At 36.2% G+C, this 18,120-nt stretch overlaps 3 protein-coding genes across 4 annotated transcripts; 2 read left to right on the forward strand and 1 right to left on the reverse strand.

Annotated features, from left to right (window-relative positions):
* The first annotated feature begins 1,703 nt into the window (after positions 1-1,703).
* On the forward strand, positions 1,704-3,941 carry LOC111441594 (pectate lyase-like). Its single transcript, XM_023078638.1, has 4 exons — positions 1,704-2,157; positions 2,241-2,901; positions 2,980-3,222; positions 3,463-3,941. Exons 1-4 carry the CDS (start codon positions 1,961-1,963, stop codon positions 3,685-3,687), a joined length of 1,326 nt encoding a protein of 441 aa, XP_022934406.1. The 5' UTR covers positions 1,704-1,960; the 3' UTR covers positions 3,688-3,941.
* Positions 3,942-4,440: 499 nt separating this feature from the next.
* Positions 4,441-7,275, reverse strand: LOC111441597 (AP2-like ethylene-responsive transcription factor At1g16060). Of its 2 annotated transcripts, XM_023078641.1 has the most exons (9): positions 7,015-7,275; positions 6,854-6,936; positions 6,710-6,718; positions 6,530-6,618; positions 5,663-5,736; positions 5,540-5,590; positions 5,322-5,398; positions 4,615-5,241; positions 4,441-4,559 (listed from the first exon to the last, which is right to left on the reverse strand). In XM_023078641.1, exons 1-8 carry the CDS (start codon positions 7,239-7,241, stop codon positions 4,661-4,663), a joined length of 1,191 nt encoding a protein of 396 aa, XP_022934409.1. In that variant the 5' UTR covers positions 7,242-7,275; the 3' UTR covers positions 4,441-4,559; positions 4,615-4,660. The 2 variants fall into 2 exon arrangements, with proteins under 2 accessions (XP_022934409.1, XP_022934408.1); XM_023078640.1 differs by having other exon boundaries at positions 4,441-5,241.
* Positions 7,276-9,239: 1,964 nt separating this feature from the next.
* LOC111442077 (FACT complex subunit SSRP1-like) lies at positions 9,240-16,441 on the forward strand. The gene is made up of 16 exons (XM_023079341.1): positions 9,240-9,347; positions 10,002-10,187; positions 10,470-10,575; positions 11,084-11,220; positions 11,372-11,455; positions 11,537-11,631; positions 11,799-11,907; positions 12,007-12,093; positions 12,194-12,286; positions 12,897-13,094; positions 13,199-13,344; positions 13,420-13,567; positions 15,245-15,343; positions 15,424-15,603; positions 15,692-15,770; positions 15,891-16,441. The coding sequence occupies exons 1-16, from the start codon at positions 9,294-9,296 to the stop codon at positions 16,016-16,018; spliced, it is 1,929 nt and encodes a 642-aa protein (XP_022935109.1). The 5' UTR covers positions 9,240-9,293; the 3' UTR covers positions 16,019-16,441.
* Positions 16,442-18,120: the final 1,679 nt, after the last annotated feature.

Below are 18,120 nucleotides of genomic sequence, written 5' to 3' on the forward strand. Positions count from 1 at the left end.
GATTTTTTGTTTACAATTTTTTTTATAAAGATTAACTATATGGGAAAAAAATTACTTCTTCATCCCGGTTTCGTTGTGGTTGAGGAATTGATCTTGACCGGAGGAGAGTCAATAGTGGAAGATAAATTTCTACCGTTACTTTTTAAAGTAAATTAATAACTTATCACGTTAAAATTTCATTGCTCCTCTTTTTTGGTAGCTCGATTAAAGATATATAGTAAATTTAAGGAACGTTTAGAATGTAAATTAATCCCTGAATCGTTCAAACAGTCCTACGAGGACAAGATTATGGTGCAACCAAAATGGGAAAAAGCTGCCTAGAATTTCTTTTTCAGTGGATACTTTGGTAATTTATGAAGTTAAATGAAACCAATCATGTTCTATTATCTCTTATTTGGGTTGAGGTTGAAGCCTCATTCGTTCGAGGAGGCTTTAAGACCAATGAATTGTCATATTTGTATAGGTACGATATCGGTTTAATTTTTAATTTTATCTAAAAAGTTCCATACAAACGAAAATAATTATCGTCGCTTATATATTATAAGTATCTCCCACTTTTAATCAATGTGGGACGGTGTTCCCACTCGAACAAAGCATCAGACTTGAACCTTTCCTTGAACAAATCTATCCACAACGATGTTTGCTCACCAACAATCTTCTCGAACCAATCCGTGGTTAGACATATACATCTTTTACATGAGAGATTGAAATCACATACCAACTCGTTGAAAGAAGGAAAGAAACAAATGCTCGTATTCTTTTTTATTTATAAGAATTTAATTAGGAATTAAGTAATTGTATTCATTTTATAGGAATTAAACATCTTTTACTTAACTTAAAAAAATATCATGAGAAGATGTATATTTAAAATATTCTTAATATAAATATTTTCATTCTGCAACAAATAACTAGGCGGCAATGAGTTCCATTGAGATTTTTTTTTTTTTTTGGTAAATTTGAAATTTTGAGTTGGTGGATTGATGATCGGAGTAAACTCCCAAAAAAAAAAAATCACAACCCAACCAAATTCTCTTTTCTCAAGTTCGGTTGGATTCGTCCCTTATTTATTATAAATTATTAAAAAAATCATACTTATCTCTGTATATATTACTTAGTTATTAAATAAAATTCAATATCAAACATTCATTAACATCATTTAAACAATAAATATTTGTAATCTTCACAATAATCTTAAAATTAGGGTTGGATTCCATTATAACCCTATTTTCTGATTCATCAAGTTGACTGACTAAAAAATATCACTCACATACTCATTTAATTTTTTTTTTTTAAAATGCAACTCCAAAAAAAAAAAATAATAAATAACTAACCCGATCGAATTTTCATGGTTGAGTTAGTCCTAATGATATAAAGAATAACCATGATAGCAACATAAAATTAAAAAATTAAAAAATTAAAAAATAATTATAACCCATCCACTAGTCTCATGCAATTATCTATAATGATTAAAGCTTCATAATTAAATTCTGCACCACAAATTAGAGCTTCATAATTAAATTCTATAATGAATTTTCCATTAAACCTAATGAAAAGAACCAACAGTTCATCGGAAGAAAAGGATGAACCAAAGAAGAAGAAGCTTAAAATAGCAGTGAATTTCCACCAAATCCGGCATGAGATAATGAACTGTTCTTATTTTTAGAAAGAAATGAAGAACAAACCCCAAAATCTCCAACTATAAATAATCCATTGATGAGCATTTCCAAAAGCAAGCAATCTTAGCAGCTTAGAACAATAAGACAAATAAAATAAACTCAGGCTTGGTTCACATCTAGTTTGGTCTGGCAAGGTCTTGAATTTACTTAGGCCTTTAACCTATCTGGGATTCTTTCTTAGACCTTGACCAGCCCAATAAGCTTGCTTTCAGACCAAAAAAAAAAAGAAAAAAACCATTCAAAGAGCTCCATTTTTGCTTGGTTCTTCAAGAACAAGAACAAAAATGATGGCAGGTTGGAGTATTAAGGCTGCCTTGCTGCTGCTTTCAATGGCTGCTCTTATGCCATCTCTCAGGGCTGGCATTGCTGAATATGATGACTTTTTGCTGCAACAGGCTGAAGAGGCCAAACAGGCTGCTCTTAAAGCCTACCACCCTCACCCCATGAATGTCACCGATCATTTTAACCATCATGTTTATTTGTACGTATCGACATTTCATTCATCGAGACGTTTCGTCTTCGATCGTTCTAATTATCGACATTGTTCTCTGTTTGTTTCTGCAGGGCTTTACAGGGAATTCAGGGAAACAATAGCACTAGGAGGAGCTTGAGGCAATACAAAGGACCGTGCTTGGCGACGAACCCGATCGATCGTTGCTGGCGTTGCGACCGAAATTGGGCCAACAACCGTAAGAAACTTGGCTATTGTGTTCTTGGTTTTGGCCGAAAAACCACCGGGGGATTAAGAGGACGTTTCTATACCGTCACCGATGCTTCGGATGCCGATGTCGTAAACCCTAAACCCGGAACCCTCCGACATGCTGTTGTTCAAAAGCGGCCGTTGTGGATTATTTTTGGACGTAGCATGATCATTAGGCTATCTAAGGAACTGTTGGTGACTAGCGATAAGACCATTGATGCTCGTGGTGCCAATGTGCATATTGCTTATGGTGCTGGTATTAGCATTCAATTCGCCCGGAATGTGATCATCCATGGTCTTCACATCCACCACATTCTTTCGGCCTCTGGCGGTATGATCCGAGACGCCGCCGACCATGTCGGCCTTCGAACAGTCAGTGATGGCGATGGCATATCCATCTTTGGATCATCCAATGTCTGGCTCGATCATCTCTCCATGTCCAACTGCCAGGACGGCCTCATCGATGCCATCCAAGGCTCCACGGCTATCACCGTCTCAAACTCTCATTTCACTCATCACAACGACGTAATTATAAATCAATCACTAATTACTTCCATATCATTCAAGCAAAAAAAATCGTATTTTTACCATTTGAATATGCAGGTGATGCTGTTTGGTGCGAGTGATTCATTTGAAGGCGACTCGGTCATGCAAGTGACTGTCGCTTTCAACCATTTTGGTAAGGGATTGGTGCAGAGGATGCCGCGCTGCAGATGGGGCTTCTTCCATGTTGTCAACAACGATTACACTCACTGGCTCATGTATGCCATTGGTGGCAGCCAACATCCCACCATTATCAGTCAAGGGAATCGTTTCATTGCCCCACCTAACCCTGCTGCAAAACAGGTGATGAAATTGATTCTTTATGAACTTTTTGTGATTAAACTCAAATGGGTTGGAGAAACACTGAATCTTTATGAACGTTTTGTGATAAAAACTCAAATGGGTTGGAGAAAAACTGAATCTTTATGAACTTTTTGTGATTAAACTCAAATGGGTTGGAGAAAAATTGAATCTTTTTGGACTTTCTGTGATACAAACTCAAATGGGTTAAAGAAAATTGAATCTTTTGTGTTACAAAAACAGATCACGAACAGAAACTACGCAACAGAGAGTGTATGGAAGACATGGACATGGAGATCGGAAGGGGATTTGTTGATGAACGGAGCGTATTTTGTTGAGTCTGGGGATCCAAGCAAGCAAAGGCCATACAGCAGGTTCGACATGATAAAGGCTAGGCCTGGCACTTTTGTTAGGAGGCTGACGCGCTTCTCTGGCTCGCTCAACTGTTATGTTGGTCGCCCATGCTAAAAGCAGCAGCCAACAACCAAAACTCATTTATCTTCAGCTTTTCTTCAATGAAGAACAAGAACAAGTTGATGGGTGAGAGAGCAGCGAAAATGGAGAACTTGACAAAACCAGCGAGGGAATTAAAAGTGGAAGGCCTGAAGAAGACGAACAACTTCATTTCATTCTTTTGTGTTTATAACAATTTATTTGTAGCTGTTATTTGTATTCCCTTTTCTTTGGTTATAAATGAAAAAAATCCATTTCTTTTATAAATATTGAGAATTGTTGCAAATATTTATTTCTAGCGGCAAATTGTTGCAAATTCCATTGTCCTTCCAATGGGTTCTCGTCGGAATCGTGTTTCGACCACCACCTCCTCTGCTTTGGCTGCCGGCGCGATCCTCTTTCTGTTCATCATCGTTTCCGCCACCTCGGCTCCGATCCTGTTGGTTATGGACCGGCGTTGTCTGGTCATGGGGTTCATCCTTTGGCGACGTTGCACGGCCGGCCGAAGTCCCAGAAGGCGCTGCTTGTTGATTCGATTTTACAGAGTATGTTGGGAGTGTCGCCTACACACTTAGCTTGTAGCTCGATGTTCTTAACTCTGTGGCTGCACATGGTGGTGATAGAAATAAGCTAGACAAAGTGCTGTCTACAATGTCGCATTTCGACTTCGAGATGGCTTTGTATTATGTAAGATCTTCAGATCATGACTTTCAAGAACAAAAGAAAGCAATTTTGATGCTAATTAATGGATTGCAGAGTTAAATTGAAGCATTAGGATGTTGAATTCTGATCGCGGGAACGTGTAAGCGTTTCCAATTGGCAATTTGCTCGAGTTTGGATTATTACTTTTCTATGATTCTGCAATATCTGTTTATCCATGTTCTAGAACAGAGCTAGATATAGAACAGAGGAAGTTGACCGAGTCGAGTTCTTACTCCTATATTAACATGTTCGATATGATGATATCAACAATGAAGGAAGCATACTTTCAGGCTGCTTTGAAACGATGAAACATGCCATTAAAGTATGAATGAAGCTCACTTTCTTGCAGATCTTTGTTCGAGCTGCAAACGAACTGTTCATCTGTAAGTCTATCACCGAAGACGTCTCCAAATTCATCAAATACACTGTTGAGCTGCATATGAGTCTTGGTCTCTTCTCCATTATCAGCATCATCCACAGAGAGAGATGAGTTGGTCTCAACCAGTTTCTTGAAAAATGATGACCGAAGAAGGAGATCGAGCGCTGATGGAGAAGATGATTTAGCGTAGCCATTGATCGGGGTGCTACAGCTCTCGAGGAGATCTTGCTTTTGAAGGGAATGGAAGAGATCGCTGTCGTAGTGATTGTTTTCAAACATCGAAGTTTCTTCTACTGGGATGGATCTGGAGTTACAGAGTTCCTTGTCGGGATTCGACGTCGTATGGACGTCGTTGAGGGCAGCGGGTGGCACTGGAGGAGGCTTCAGCCAGGCCATGTAATTGCTCCAGTCGAAGTTGGTGACTGCATTGATCCCTCGGTATTCAATGGCGGCCATGTCGTAAGCTCGAGCAGCTTCCTCTTGAGTGCCTGCAGTGGAAGATCAAACAGATATGTGATGAGGAATCAAATTCAGCATGAAAAATCTTCTCAAAACTAGAATTGCTCACCGTAAGTTCCAAGATACAGGTACTTGTTCCCATAAACTCTCCCTATTCTTGCTTCCCATCTACCATTATGATGATGCCTGCAAAACAGAAATTCACTCAAGAACTCTCAAGAACACTCAAGAACACTCAAAGAACACTCAAGAACACTCAAGAACACTCAAAGAACACTCAAGAACACTCAAGAACATCTCCAAATATAGAGAACAAGGTAACTTCACCTTGCAACTCCTCTATACTTTGATACACCTCTTGAAAAGCCACTGCTCTTTCTGAAACAAAACGATATACCATAATGCCAGTTTGATTTTAGAAGAAAAACATTAGAATGTTTGAATCCAAACCTTCTTAAAGAGGCCAAATACTCCTCCTTTGTCATTGTTTGCATTGTCTCAATCTCTTTCTCATACTCTGATACCTACAAAAAGAAAGCACATCCCTAAACTAACATTGGTATCAATTTAAACCATTTGTTGGTGATTAGTTTATGACTTATTTCATTTCATTCTACTCAAAATCATCTCAATCTGTTTATCATTCTGCTACTATCGTTAATGAAAAACTGCTACTATAAAAGTCTCATGCATATGGACTTATAACGGAAGGTCCACGGTCCAAGTCCACCGCTAGCAGATATTGTCCTCTTTGGACTTTTCCTTTCGGGTTTCCCTTCAAGGTTTTTAAAACGCGTTTGCTAAGGAGAGGTCCACCACTAGCATATATTGTCCTCTTTGAGCTTTCCTTTTCAAATTTTTCGTCAAAGTCTATAAGACGTGTCTACCGGAGAGAAGCCTACCGCTAGCAGATATTGTCCTCCTTGGGATTTCTCTTTCGAACTTTCCCTTAAGGTCTTTAAAATGCGTCTATTAAGGAGAGGTTTCTTAGGAATGTTTTGTTCCTTTCTCTAACTAACGTGGGATCTCACAATTCACCTTGTTTGGGGAGCCAGCGTCCTCGTTGGCACACCGTCCGGTGTCCACCCCATTCAGTGATACTGGCACATCGCTCGGAACCTGGCTCTGACACCATTTATAACAGCCCAAGCCAAGCTCACCCTTAGCAGATATTGTCTTTTTTGAGTTTTTCCTTTTGGCTCTACAAGGGTATAGAGAATGTTTTGTTCCCCTCTTCAACTGACGTGGGATCTCACAGTATCTGCTTTACGTTTTGGATTATTAACTTTCAATACATAATTTTTAATACAAACTTACAGGAAAATTAGTGATGGTTGTTACACCCCAGTACTTGAGTGCTGCTAAATCATAAGCCCTTGCAGCTGATTCTTCTTCATCATAAGCTCCTGTCATGAATTAAACCAAAAACACATGAACATGTTATTTAGAGAGACAGAGACAGTAAAACAAGGCTTGAAATGAAGTGAAGTTACTCACCAAGATAAACTGTTGGGACACCAAAAAAACAGTTGAATCAAAAGCATCAAACACAAAATTCAAACAGATTATCAGAACCCCGCAACATAAATTTCAACGAAGAAGAAGAAAATGGAAGATTTTCAATGAAAAACATTGTTCAACCTTGTTTTCCCTTCTTCTTCTGCGTCATGTTCCAAGAAAGCTTATCCCACAAATGAGCTTCAAACCGACCCGTCCATCTATGTCTGCTCATCACAATACCATCAGGAACAACCAATATCTTGCGTTTTAATGATCTTATGTTCGTGACTTGTTTCAATTACCTGCTGACCCCCCGAAATCTCGAACTCCGCTTCATAGTGGTGGTCGGACCTTGATCGGATTGTTGCTTCACACTCTGTTGTTTATTAGTTTGATCCGCGGCGGCGGCGGCGGCAGCAGCAGGCTCTCTCCGCCGTCTCTTTACACGTCTTATGGCCTGAGCTTGACCTCCTGTCCAACATATTCTCAGATTCTCCTCATTCTTCAGTACCAAAGCTGCCGCCTCCATTTTTGTTCTTCTTGCTCTTCTTCTCCTCCAACCCCGCAAGTCTTATTCTAAATATATATCTATATCTATATATATATATATTAATCCCTTTCTGTTATTTAAATTAAATTTTACTTTAAGACGAAATTAGAAGTTAAATATTATAATTTTATCTTAATTATCCTCGAGTGGCAAAATAACAGTCTAATTAGACTTCAAAACACGATGGTCTCGATATTTCCTAACAACACGACCACGTTACCTATTTGTCACTCCAATAACAACCAGCGTGAGTTCTTTCACCATGTTTTGTTCTCACTTGTATGTTTCTTAAAAAACGAGATCACCTAACATAAGATTACTTCAAGCTAAGTACATTAAATTTTTTCCGTTTTTATAAATGAATCATGTACAACTTTAAGGAGGTTGTCTTCGTGATCAATCTCATTCGAATGTGGTCGATTTAATTGAATTATTATTATTTTACCGTCATTTATTATATTCACATTAGCTACTATTTTTTATGTTTTATATATTTATCGTATAATATAATAAAAACGTCGATATCGAACCAATAGAAATATATAGGAATATTTATGGTTGGATTTTTAATATTAATTATTCAAACAGTCCAAAACAATAAGGTCGGTAATATCAAGGCAATCATGTGAAAAGACAAAAAAAGCCCCCATTGTCTACATTCTGTCTGCCAACCTTAATCCATTTCTAAAACACAAAAAAAACATTATTTGTTAGCAAAAGGGCACAAAAGTGCTTCCAAAAACATCACTGAATTGAAAGCTTTGTGTTGTTCTGTTTGGATTTTTAAGGCAAGTGGTTCATATGAACTGTCTAATGAATATATTTTTTAAAACGGATTAAATTATTAATTTGATTCCTACGTTCTTATAGATCGTTTCGTTTTATTCTTTATTCTTCTAACCAATATAAGATTGTGCTCGTATGTTAGAATGATTGATAATTGTTGAGAGTGAGTCCCGCATTGGTTAATTTAGGGAATGATCATAAGTTTATAAGTAAAGGAATACATCTCTATTGATATATAATAATAATAAATTGATAGTGATCGAAAAGATGGAGTTTGTTGGCCAAATCGTGGTCTCCAATGAAGGAAGAAGGTGGTTGTTGGTTGGTGGTTTGAGTTGCAGACTTGTAGACTTGGAGTGCAGTTACTTCACGACTTGGCATCCCCCCTTGTGGGCTTCGCCAATCTTTGGTTTTGTTGCCTTCCATGACAATGACTAATATGGTTTAATTACGAGATGTTTTCTCATACTAATCACATTCATCCATGTATAACAATTTTAACCAGTTGGGTATTTTTAAAAGGTTTTAATTACGTTTATAAAATTTTAAGGTTCATTTCAACAAATTTGTTACTTCAAAATTTGAAGGATAACATCACTCACAAATGACAGTAATAATGAACTAATTTGATGGTTGTTTTGTCATGAAATTGAGAAAAAAAAAACACACACACAATTAAAAATATAAGTACAAATAAAATTGTTATAACATTTCAAACATTGATTTAAATATTAAATAAACTATTGTTTATAAGACTTTATTATTATTATTGTTGTTGAAGTTGATTTAAATATTAAATTAGACTATTGTTTATAAAACTCAATTATTATTATTATTATTATAAATTGAATTGGAACATCTAACTTAGTCGAAGAGAGTAGCCTTCACAAATACTAAATTATTTTGGCACAAAAAGATTGAAAATTGAATATTTTATTTTAAAAAAATGAAGTAATATTTTTCTGAATGAATTTCATCCGTGTAATTCAGTAGATGTTCCAGTGCGGGCAAGCTTAAGTTAGAACCGGGCAGTATTCCCCATCTCACCAAGAAAACTGAAGAAATGTTTGGCTTTCGTCAAATGTAAGCAAGCTTACGATGCGCTCGTGAATACCAGATCATCACCGCTTGGCGCCTCGACGGTGGGACTCCGATTTTCCTCTCAAAACGATATAAAGCAAACCCTTCTTCTCGCGTTTCTTCTTCTGCGATTCGCTTCCTTGGTGTAGGTCTCAGTTTCCGGCCATGGCTGACGGTCAGCTCTACAGCAATATCTCTCTCGGCGGCCGTGGAGGCACTGTGAGTTCTCGTTCTGTGTGTGTGTGTGTGCCGCTGGCAACTTACTAGGTTTATTGGTGGAGTTGGATCGTTGTATTTAGTGTGGGCATGGAGATGCGGTTGTGCTTTTCAACCCTAAGTTTTGAACTCTTCCTAGATTTTGTATGATGGTGATTTGATATTTCGAAAGGAAAAGTGAAGGGCGATTATTTTTTTTGTTTATTTTCTCCGCTGTTTGTGTCTTTCTGTACCTCCTCGTGGCGCCGCGGAAGGGAGGTGGTGTTCAAATAGCTAGAATAGTTATTAATTTTCAATAGAATTGGAGATTTTGTTCCGGCATAATTAGGGAATGCTGGTAACTTATTACCTGTACATATTCTTGAAATTCCCAAATTTCATAAATGTGATGGGTTGTTATTGTTTCCGAGTGTCATCTGTTGGGAGCGTGAGGGTAAAGTGTTATATTTTGAACTCTGTAATTGTTTGTCCTCGACATCTCACTTGTTGCATTAACTGAAGTACTTCGTATTGGAGGATACTCAACTTGAATGAAGGGAAAGAAATGATCTTTAATAGTTACAATTTTCTGATTTTTCTTTCGGGGGCTTCTGTGAAAGTTTGGAATGATGAAAATGGACCCTTATAATTCTCCTCCATGTATATGTTTCAATGCAGAACCCTGGTCAGCTTAAGACAGATCAAAGAGGTATTCTGTGGAAGAAGCAAGGAGGTGGAAAGGCAGTTGAATTGGATAAAGCAGACATTGTTGGTGTAACATGGATGAAGGTCCCAAGGACAAACCAGTTAGGAATTCGGGTCAAAGATGGATTGTATTACAAGTTCACTGGATTCCGTGATCAGGTTTCCTGAATTTTATAGAATGATATTACTTCTATATTTATCGATTGACGTTAGAATTTTGCTATGCACCTCATGGTGTTAGCTCACTTAATGTTGGTCCATGTCATTGCCCCCAGTTTTCACTTAACCATTGCCTTTAGTTAGTGGATTAGCTAGTTTTGTTGGCCCATGCCATCTGATCACAACAGTAGCTCGAAATGAGATGATTACAAATTACTCTTTCATGATTGTTTTTATTTAATAGATGCAGTTAGATTGTGCGAATTTTTTTTGTTAATGTAGGACATCAGTAGTTTAACAAAATTTTTCCAAAGTAATTGTGGAATAGCACCAGAGGAAAAGCAGCTTTCTGTCAGTGGCCGTAATTGGGGTGAAGTTGACTTGAATGGTAAGCTGTTCTGATGCATTTAGTCTATCACGTGTTGTGCTTGTAGTCTTTACTTGTGAATTTCTTGTGGTAATCCATTTTGTATTCAAAGAACTTGTGCTTCATTTGTATGTATAGAAATGCTACTTTGGTGCTCTAAGAAAAGACTAAATGGCTCAAAAAATCATCAATCTTGGTTTAGGAATTACACCATAGTGGCACTTAGCTCTAGCTTACATTTCCTTGGTTTTCTGGATTTCTAGTCTGATCTGTGATGCAAATCAAATGTAAGTCATTTCTCTGCAAATGTGATTGTTGAGGTTGAATCTATTTTTTTAAAAAAGATACTCTGCACTGGCATGTGCAATAATAATTTCCTTCCATTATTTTATAAGATTGTCGAGCATTCTATGTCTCTCTCTCTCTCTCTCTAATATCAGATAATTGATCCTTCCTAAATTTCTTTAGTACTGAAATACATCTATAGGAAAGGTGTCTTCCTTTAATTACTTTATACCTTATGGTGTAGGGAATATGCTTACTTTCTTGGTTGGTTCAAAGCAAGCATTTGAGGTGTCTCTAGCTGATGTTGCTCAAACACAGCTTCAAGGGAAGAACGATGTTATGCTAGAGTTTCATGTGGATGATACAACAGGAGCTAATGAGGTCATTCTTTTATGTTTTCTCTTTGTTTTAAAATAGTTTGTGTTAGTTGCTTACCAATTGATGAGCAATGTGGCACTAATATCTTGAACTGCATAGATTTTGTTTTGGATTGCTTTATTGTAATCTAATATTTTTAACATTATGATCACAGAAAGATTCTCTAATGGAGATAAGTTTTCACATACCAAATACCAATACTCAATTTGTTGGTGATGAAAGTCACCCTCCCGCTCAGGTAGAATCATATATCTGATCGATTCATTCTACAATGTGTATTTTTTTTTTGTGACATTTTATGAAGTATAGTTTGATTAAGGTTTTCCGCGACAAAATTATGTCCATGGCGGATGTTAGTGCGGGCATTGAGGAAGCTGTGGTCACATTTGAGGGCATTGCTATCCTCACTCCAAGGTAGACGGTCTGAGTGTTGCTTTTCATGTGACTGCACATGCCTAGTATCATAGCATGCACATGTTTCTATCTAATTTGCTTGCATCGTTCCTTTTGTTTCTTTTAATGCTGGCACAACTTTTTCTTCTGTCTTAAAGTATTCTAATGTGGTTATTTTTGTTGTATAGGGGTCGGTACAGTGTAGAACTCCACCTTTCGTTCCTGCGGCTCCAAGGACAAGCCAATGATTTCAAAATACAATACAGCAGCGTTGTTCGCCTTTTCTTACTTCCAAAGGTTTTTCTTCTTGACTTCTATTGACCATAGATGTTACACTATTTAGACCAGTCAGTCAATAAGATTTGAAGTCTTATGTGCATGTGATGTTTTGTGCAGTCCAATCAGCCACATACTTTTGTTGTAGTGACTTTAGATCCACCAATTCGTAAAGGCCAAACTTTGTACCCTCATATTGTTCTGCAGGTATTTGTTAAGTTTCTTTACATGTTTTCTTTTCTTTCTATTTTTTTTTTAAAATGAATTCTCTTCAAGGATCACCTTTTGTTCTTATGCATCTTTGCAGTTTGAGACTGACTTTGTGGTTCAAAGCACCCTGCAAATAGGCGATGAACTTTTCAACACAAAGTACAAGGACAAGTTAGAACCTTCTTATAAGGTAGAAAAGTGCTTCTCCCTCCAAAGAATAGAATTTCTTTACTATTAGATCGAAGAAACAAAGAATACAGACATGACTCAAGCACAAACGAAGTGGCATATTAATTTTATAAAATCTAGGACATGGGTACGATAAAGACACAATTTTACCACACACGTTTTTTTTGTTTTTTTAAAGATATATATTGTTTTTATATCATAGAAGAAGAAAAATTAAAGTTAATAAGGCATTTATATTTTTAAAAAGCCAAGTTTGATGTATTACTCGAGATTTCTTATTTTTGTTGCATATTACTATTTTTCTATTTGTAGAAAGTTAATGAAAAAATAAAGGTTTTTTTGCCCAGTTGAATGCTTTTTGAAATTTCATTGTGTTAGACACAAACACGTTACCCAAGCTACCAAAGAGTCCGAACTTCATAAGTATAAACAAGCATAAAAAATAAAAAAAAAAGAACTGTTCCACTAATCCACTTTTCGGTCAGCTATACTTTGGCATATGTTTTGTGAGTTCATGGATCACAAACAACAGTTCCAAGCATTTAGCAAGGTGTATGGGTTTTTGTTGGGAATTTCATGTTTCTCTCAGTGAATAGTTGTATTGATATCAGGGACTGATTCATGAGGTGTTCACCACCATATTGCGTGGTTTATCTGGTGCAAAAATTACCAGACCTGGAAAGTTCCGCAGCTGTCAAGATGGTTATGCTGTCAAGTCATCTTTGAAAGCTGAAGATGGTGTATTATATCCACTTGAAAAAAGCTTCTTCTTTCTTCCTAAGCCTCCTACCCTTATTCTTCATGAGGAGGTATAGATTCGATATTGGATCTTGCATGTTCTGACATTATTTGATGTTTCAATTTTCAATGTTCAATCTATTGAGTTGCTTACCCTAAAATATTTTTGCAATAGATTGACTATGTTGAATTTGAGAGGCATGCTGCTGGTGGCTCAAATATGCACTACTTTGATCTTCTCATTAGACTGAAAACTGAACAAGAACATCTCTTTAGAAATATTCAGAGGAATGAATACCATAATCTTTTTGACTTTATCAGGTGAGCCTAATTTTCTTACCTCATTGTATGGAGGTGTCCATTATTTAATTTCATCTTATTTGTTCATATCTGCAGTGGAAAGGGTATGAAAATCATGAACTTGGGAGATGCTCAGGCTAGAGATGGTGTGGCAGCTGTTCTCCAAGAGGACGATGATGACGCTGTTGACCCACATCTTGAGCGCATTAGAAATGAAGCTGGTGTAGATGAGAGCGATGAAGAGGTAAGCTTTTACCTGTTTAGTACTCCCAATTAGGGTTCTCTTTCGATAGTGGTAAATACTTAACACCTACTTAGCATTTTAGGTAGGACTGGAAAGCATTAGAAGGTTTACTTTTATACTGGGTTAAGATCAAATGGTTGTAGTTTGTTAGGCCATTATGTCAGCTGAAGTGGCTATTGAGACCAAGTGGTTGTAGTTTGTTAGGCCATTATGCCAATTAGGGTTCTCTTTCGGTAGTGGTAAATACTTTACACCTACTTTGCATTTTAGGTAGGACTGGAAAGCATTAGAAGGTTTGCTTTTATACTGGGTTAAGGTCAAGTGGTTGTAGTTTGTTAGGCCATTATGTCAGCTGAAGTGGCTATTGAGACCAAGTTCGCTAGCACGATACCAGTGTTCTAATTTTGCTGTTTGTAGCTGAGATTACTAGAAAGGGATATGTGGGAATGCTAGAGGGGGAGCTTATGCCTTTGATTCTCGGGCTCAATCAGATTGCAGTTGATTACTTGTCCTTGACTTGTTTGTTGGGTTAAGACTATTGATGGCTTCATGGATAGATACCATCTTTAGACTGAGGATGTTAGAATGTAGTGATATTGAGTACTATTTTAGGAAAAATATTGGGAATATTATTTGGAATACTAGCCTCGCCACATTGTAATTTTTGAGAAGATGGTTTGTGTTGACAGTTAACGAATGAAGTTTTGAAAATGCTGACTCCCACTTGAAGTTATTTGTAATTATGGGTAGATACATATAAGTAGTTATGAGGATGTAACTCTCACTGCAAGTAATGGATAGTCACGGAAAGTGCTAGTTATGGGAATCGGATTCCCACCATTTGCTATCTGTAGTCATGCGAAAGGATAAATAGGAAAGATATGGACAGTTTAAGGTTATGATGATCAAATTTTCTAGAGTGTTCTGAACTTTGGAGGAGAGATTTTGGCCATTCCAATGGGCCATCAGCAAATAGGGATTTAATCTTCCATTGGATGAGTGCTTAATAAATACAGTTCATAACAGATACTTTTTGTTGATCACGACACGGTGCTTTTGGATGCCTCTGGTTGTGTTTTGTGGTTAATTTATAATACTTGTGCCTCTGAAATCCCAATGGTACATACTGGTTAAATGACCTTGTACTCGGTTGGATTTTAGAAGTTTTAAAACACTTTACATCAAAACTTTTGCATGATTGCCCAATATGTTGTCGTTAGTACAGATTATTGAAATGATACGAGGTTTCTGAGGCTCGAACATACTGTCTACAGCATATTGTGAGCCATGGGCACATGTGAATATCCATTCAAATGAAAATGTCACATGTTAATATAACCATGCATTATCTTCTGTTTATCTACCTTGCGAATCATTTTATTGTCTATTTTGAATTGCAACTTTTGCATATAGTCCATGAGTGGAGACTAGTGCCCAACTTTTGCATTGTGCGTTAACTTCCTGCACGTATGCTGCCCTTTTCAATCTACTCGTATGTATGAAGTTCTGAATTTACAGCAAATATATGTAGGAAGACAGAGCTGGCTGCATTTAAGCCGTGAGGCAGTGGCAGCCTATCTATATCGTTGTGTTTGAATAAACTTATCTGTGTATGTCTTTATATTTGCCTTTTGATATTCTTGTCCAACTCCATATAATATGGTAGCGTCAATATAGGATTCAGATTTTGTTGCTGACAAGGATGATGGGGGTTCTCCAACTGATGATTCAGGTGGGGATCACTCTGACGGCAGTGATAGTGGAGGTGAAAAAGAGGTCAGCATTTTTTTTTTTTTTTTTGTCTCCCTTGAGTTGAATATACACTTGCATTCTGATACCTTAAGTACCATTTTCAGAAGCCTGGAAAAAAGGAGGCTAAGAAAGACCCTTCGGCTTCCAAGCCACCTGCCAAGAAGAAACTTAAAGAAGGGACTGATGATGGTTCAAAGAAGAAGAAGCAGAAAAAGAAAAAGGATCCAAATGCACCAAAGAGGGCAATATCTGGTTTCATGTTCTTCTCTAAGATGGAAAGAGAGGTAATTTTCTCTCAATACCCTCCCATTATTTTGTTTTTACTAATACTAGGAAATTGGTAGTTTGCTTACCTGTATTTCCTCATTGCAGAACATAAAGAAAAGTACTCCTGGAATTTCTTTTACGGAATTAGGACGAGTACTTGGAGACAAGTGGAATAAGATGTCGGGTATGTGGCTTTTCTAAACTTTAATTGGAGGGATCTCTTGCATTAAAGATCCTGATGTCACCTTAAGCTAAGAAGAAACGCATGTATATTTTAGCTGAGCGTTGATTAATTTACTTGCAGCGGAAGAGAAAGAACCATACGAATCAAAGGCTCGGGATGACAAAAAACGATACAAGGAGGAAATCAGTGGGTATAAGAATGCACAACCAATGAATATAGATTCGGGAAATGAATCTGACAGTGCATAGATAGATGATCGATGTTCTTTATAGCTGAATGGCATTTACATTATACCATGTTGTACTAGCATCACTACATAACCTAGTTCAAGGATTAGCTGAGGAATCAGTAGAGGTGCTGGTTGGTCATGGCTTCTTTATTGTATGCATTCTTTTCTGAAGCAACTAAAGAGAGATTGAACAACCTGACTTGGCTGGCTGTAAGCTGATACAACCTGGTAAATATTTAGAAGTCCTTTACTTGAGTAGATTTTTTTTTCCCATCTAGCTTCAACAACAAAGAAGACTCGGTTTTCTTCCTCGACACTCGGATAATAAAGACATGTCGGGCATATATGCAACCTTGTACCTGAATGGTTGTGTAAGTACACTCTTTCCAGTTCTCAACATTGAAAAACTATGTATAACAAGGAATGGGTGGCTGTAGTAGTATAAGCACCTAGCCAATTTAAGAGGGCTGGTAACTTTGTTGCTACCTTTCCAATAGCAAACTTAATATCTCTCTCAAGCGTGCCACTACAAATTAAATTATAAAAGTCTTGCCTTTATTTTCAGTTTCTTGTTTTTCGTTTTTAAGAAATACAATATTTCTTGTCATTTTTTCAAAAATGTTCTAAAAAGGTGTCCGAATTTTAGAAACCACAAAAACAGCTATGTTTCTTGATTTTCTTTCCAAAACATGAATAAAAGTACTTTCTTTTTTTATCCTTTTTTTACTTATAATTAAAATGAGTAATAGAAGGTTTAAATTATAAATTTGAATGGGTGTCTATTTAGTTCTTAAATGTTTAAAATTTTTATATTTAGTAAAAAAATTTATAGATTGGAGTCTCACGTTAGCTAATTAATCTAATCTACATTAAGAAAGATTATCGATACTAGTTGAATAACGACTAAGTAAAAAAAACATATAAGGAAAGTCACTAAAGTTTAGCGGATATAAAATGGATAAACATTATTATAAAATGGATAAATATTATAATAAATGTACAACAAATAATTCATTTATTAAGTACAAAATGCAGAATTAAAAATCTAAAAAGATAAGGAGGACGTGGAATAGGCGAAAATAGTGAGAGGATGATTTGGATGAGCCAAGTCATGGACATGGCACCTGGCGTCCACGTGAGGCCATGCTACGCCACGTTTCAGCCGTTAGGGCGGATTTTGATTATTTATGCCCTCCACATCACGAAAAGCTAACCACGAAGTGGGGCCCACGCGAGAAAAAATAAATAAATATTTAGAAAAAGGAAAAGGGTAAGCCTTATCCTCTCATTTTGTTTTTTCAAAGAATAAAAATCGGATTCTGTGCCCTTTGGCTGACACGTGGCAAATTCCGATTGGTTCTGTTTAGAAATTTCGTGTCGCCTAGTTTTGGTGGTGATTATGAATAATTCATCTTACCTTTGTTCTTTGTTATTTTTGCTTTGAATTTGGTTACCTTTTTTTTTCTATTATTTGTTTATTCTTTTTGTATATAAATATCTCAAACTTTTTCCTCCCACGTGTAATTTGACTTCTCTCTCTAGTTTGATCGTTGAATTGTCTATTTTTTTTCCTTATTTAATTTTAAATCAAATCAAATTAAAAATTATTTAATTTGAATTTACAAAAATATCAAATTAATCAAATCAATTTTGTTTGGTTTGTTTTGTAACATTTTCTCTCTCTTCTTAAAAAATTAATATTTAAACAGACCTTATTTCATATTTTATTTCCTTAATTTTTCAAATATCTATTTTAGTTTATAATATTGATGGAACGTGTACTATTATATCGTTACCGCGATGATTTACTTTTCAATAAATTATATCGTTAAAAAATAGAAATATTTTTACTATATGAATTAAAGTTCATTTGTAATCTTAAAAAATAGTTTTGAAATGCTATTTTCATAGCTTTCAAATCGATTTTACAAAATTTAAAACGTGTTTTAATATAATTTTGAACGTCATAAATCATTTATAAGTATGTCAAAAGGTACAATAAATACCGATTAAAAATATTATAGAGCTTAACTTATATTATTGTTTCATACAATACGCTATATTTCACATTAAAACGTATGAAATTTCTATTTTAATTATCATCTAGGAAAATACAGAAAT

This window comes from Cucurbita moschata, unplaced genomic scaffold (assembly GCF_002738365.1).
Source record: "Cucurbita moschata cultivar Rifu unplaced genomic scaffold, Cmos_1.0 Cmo_Scf00004, whole genome shotgun sequence".
Taxonomy (NCBI): Eukaryota; Viridiplantae; Streptophyta; class Magnoliopsida; order Cucurbitales; family Cucurbitaceae; genus Cucurbita; species Cucurbita moschata.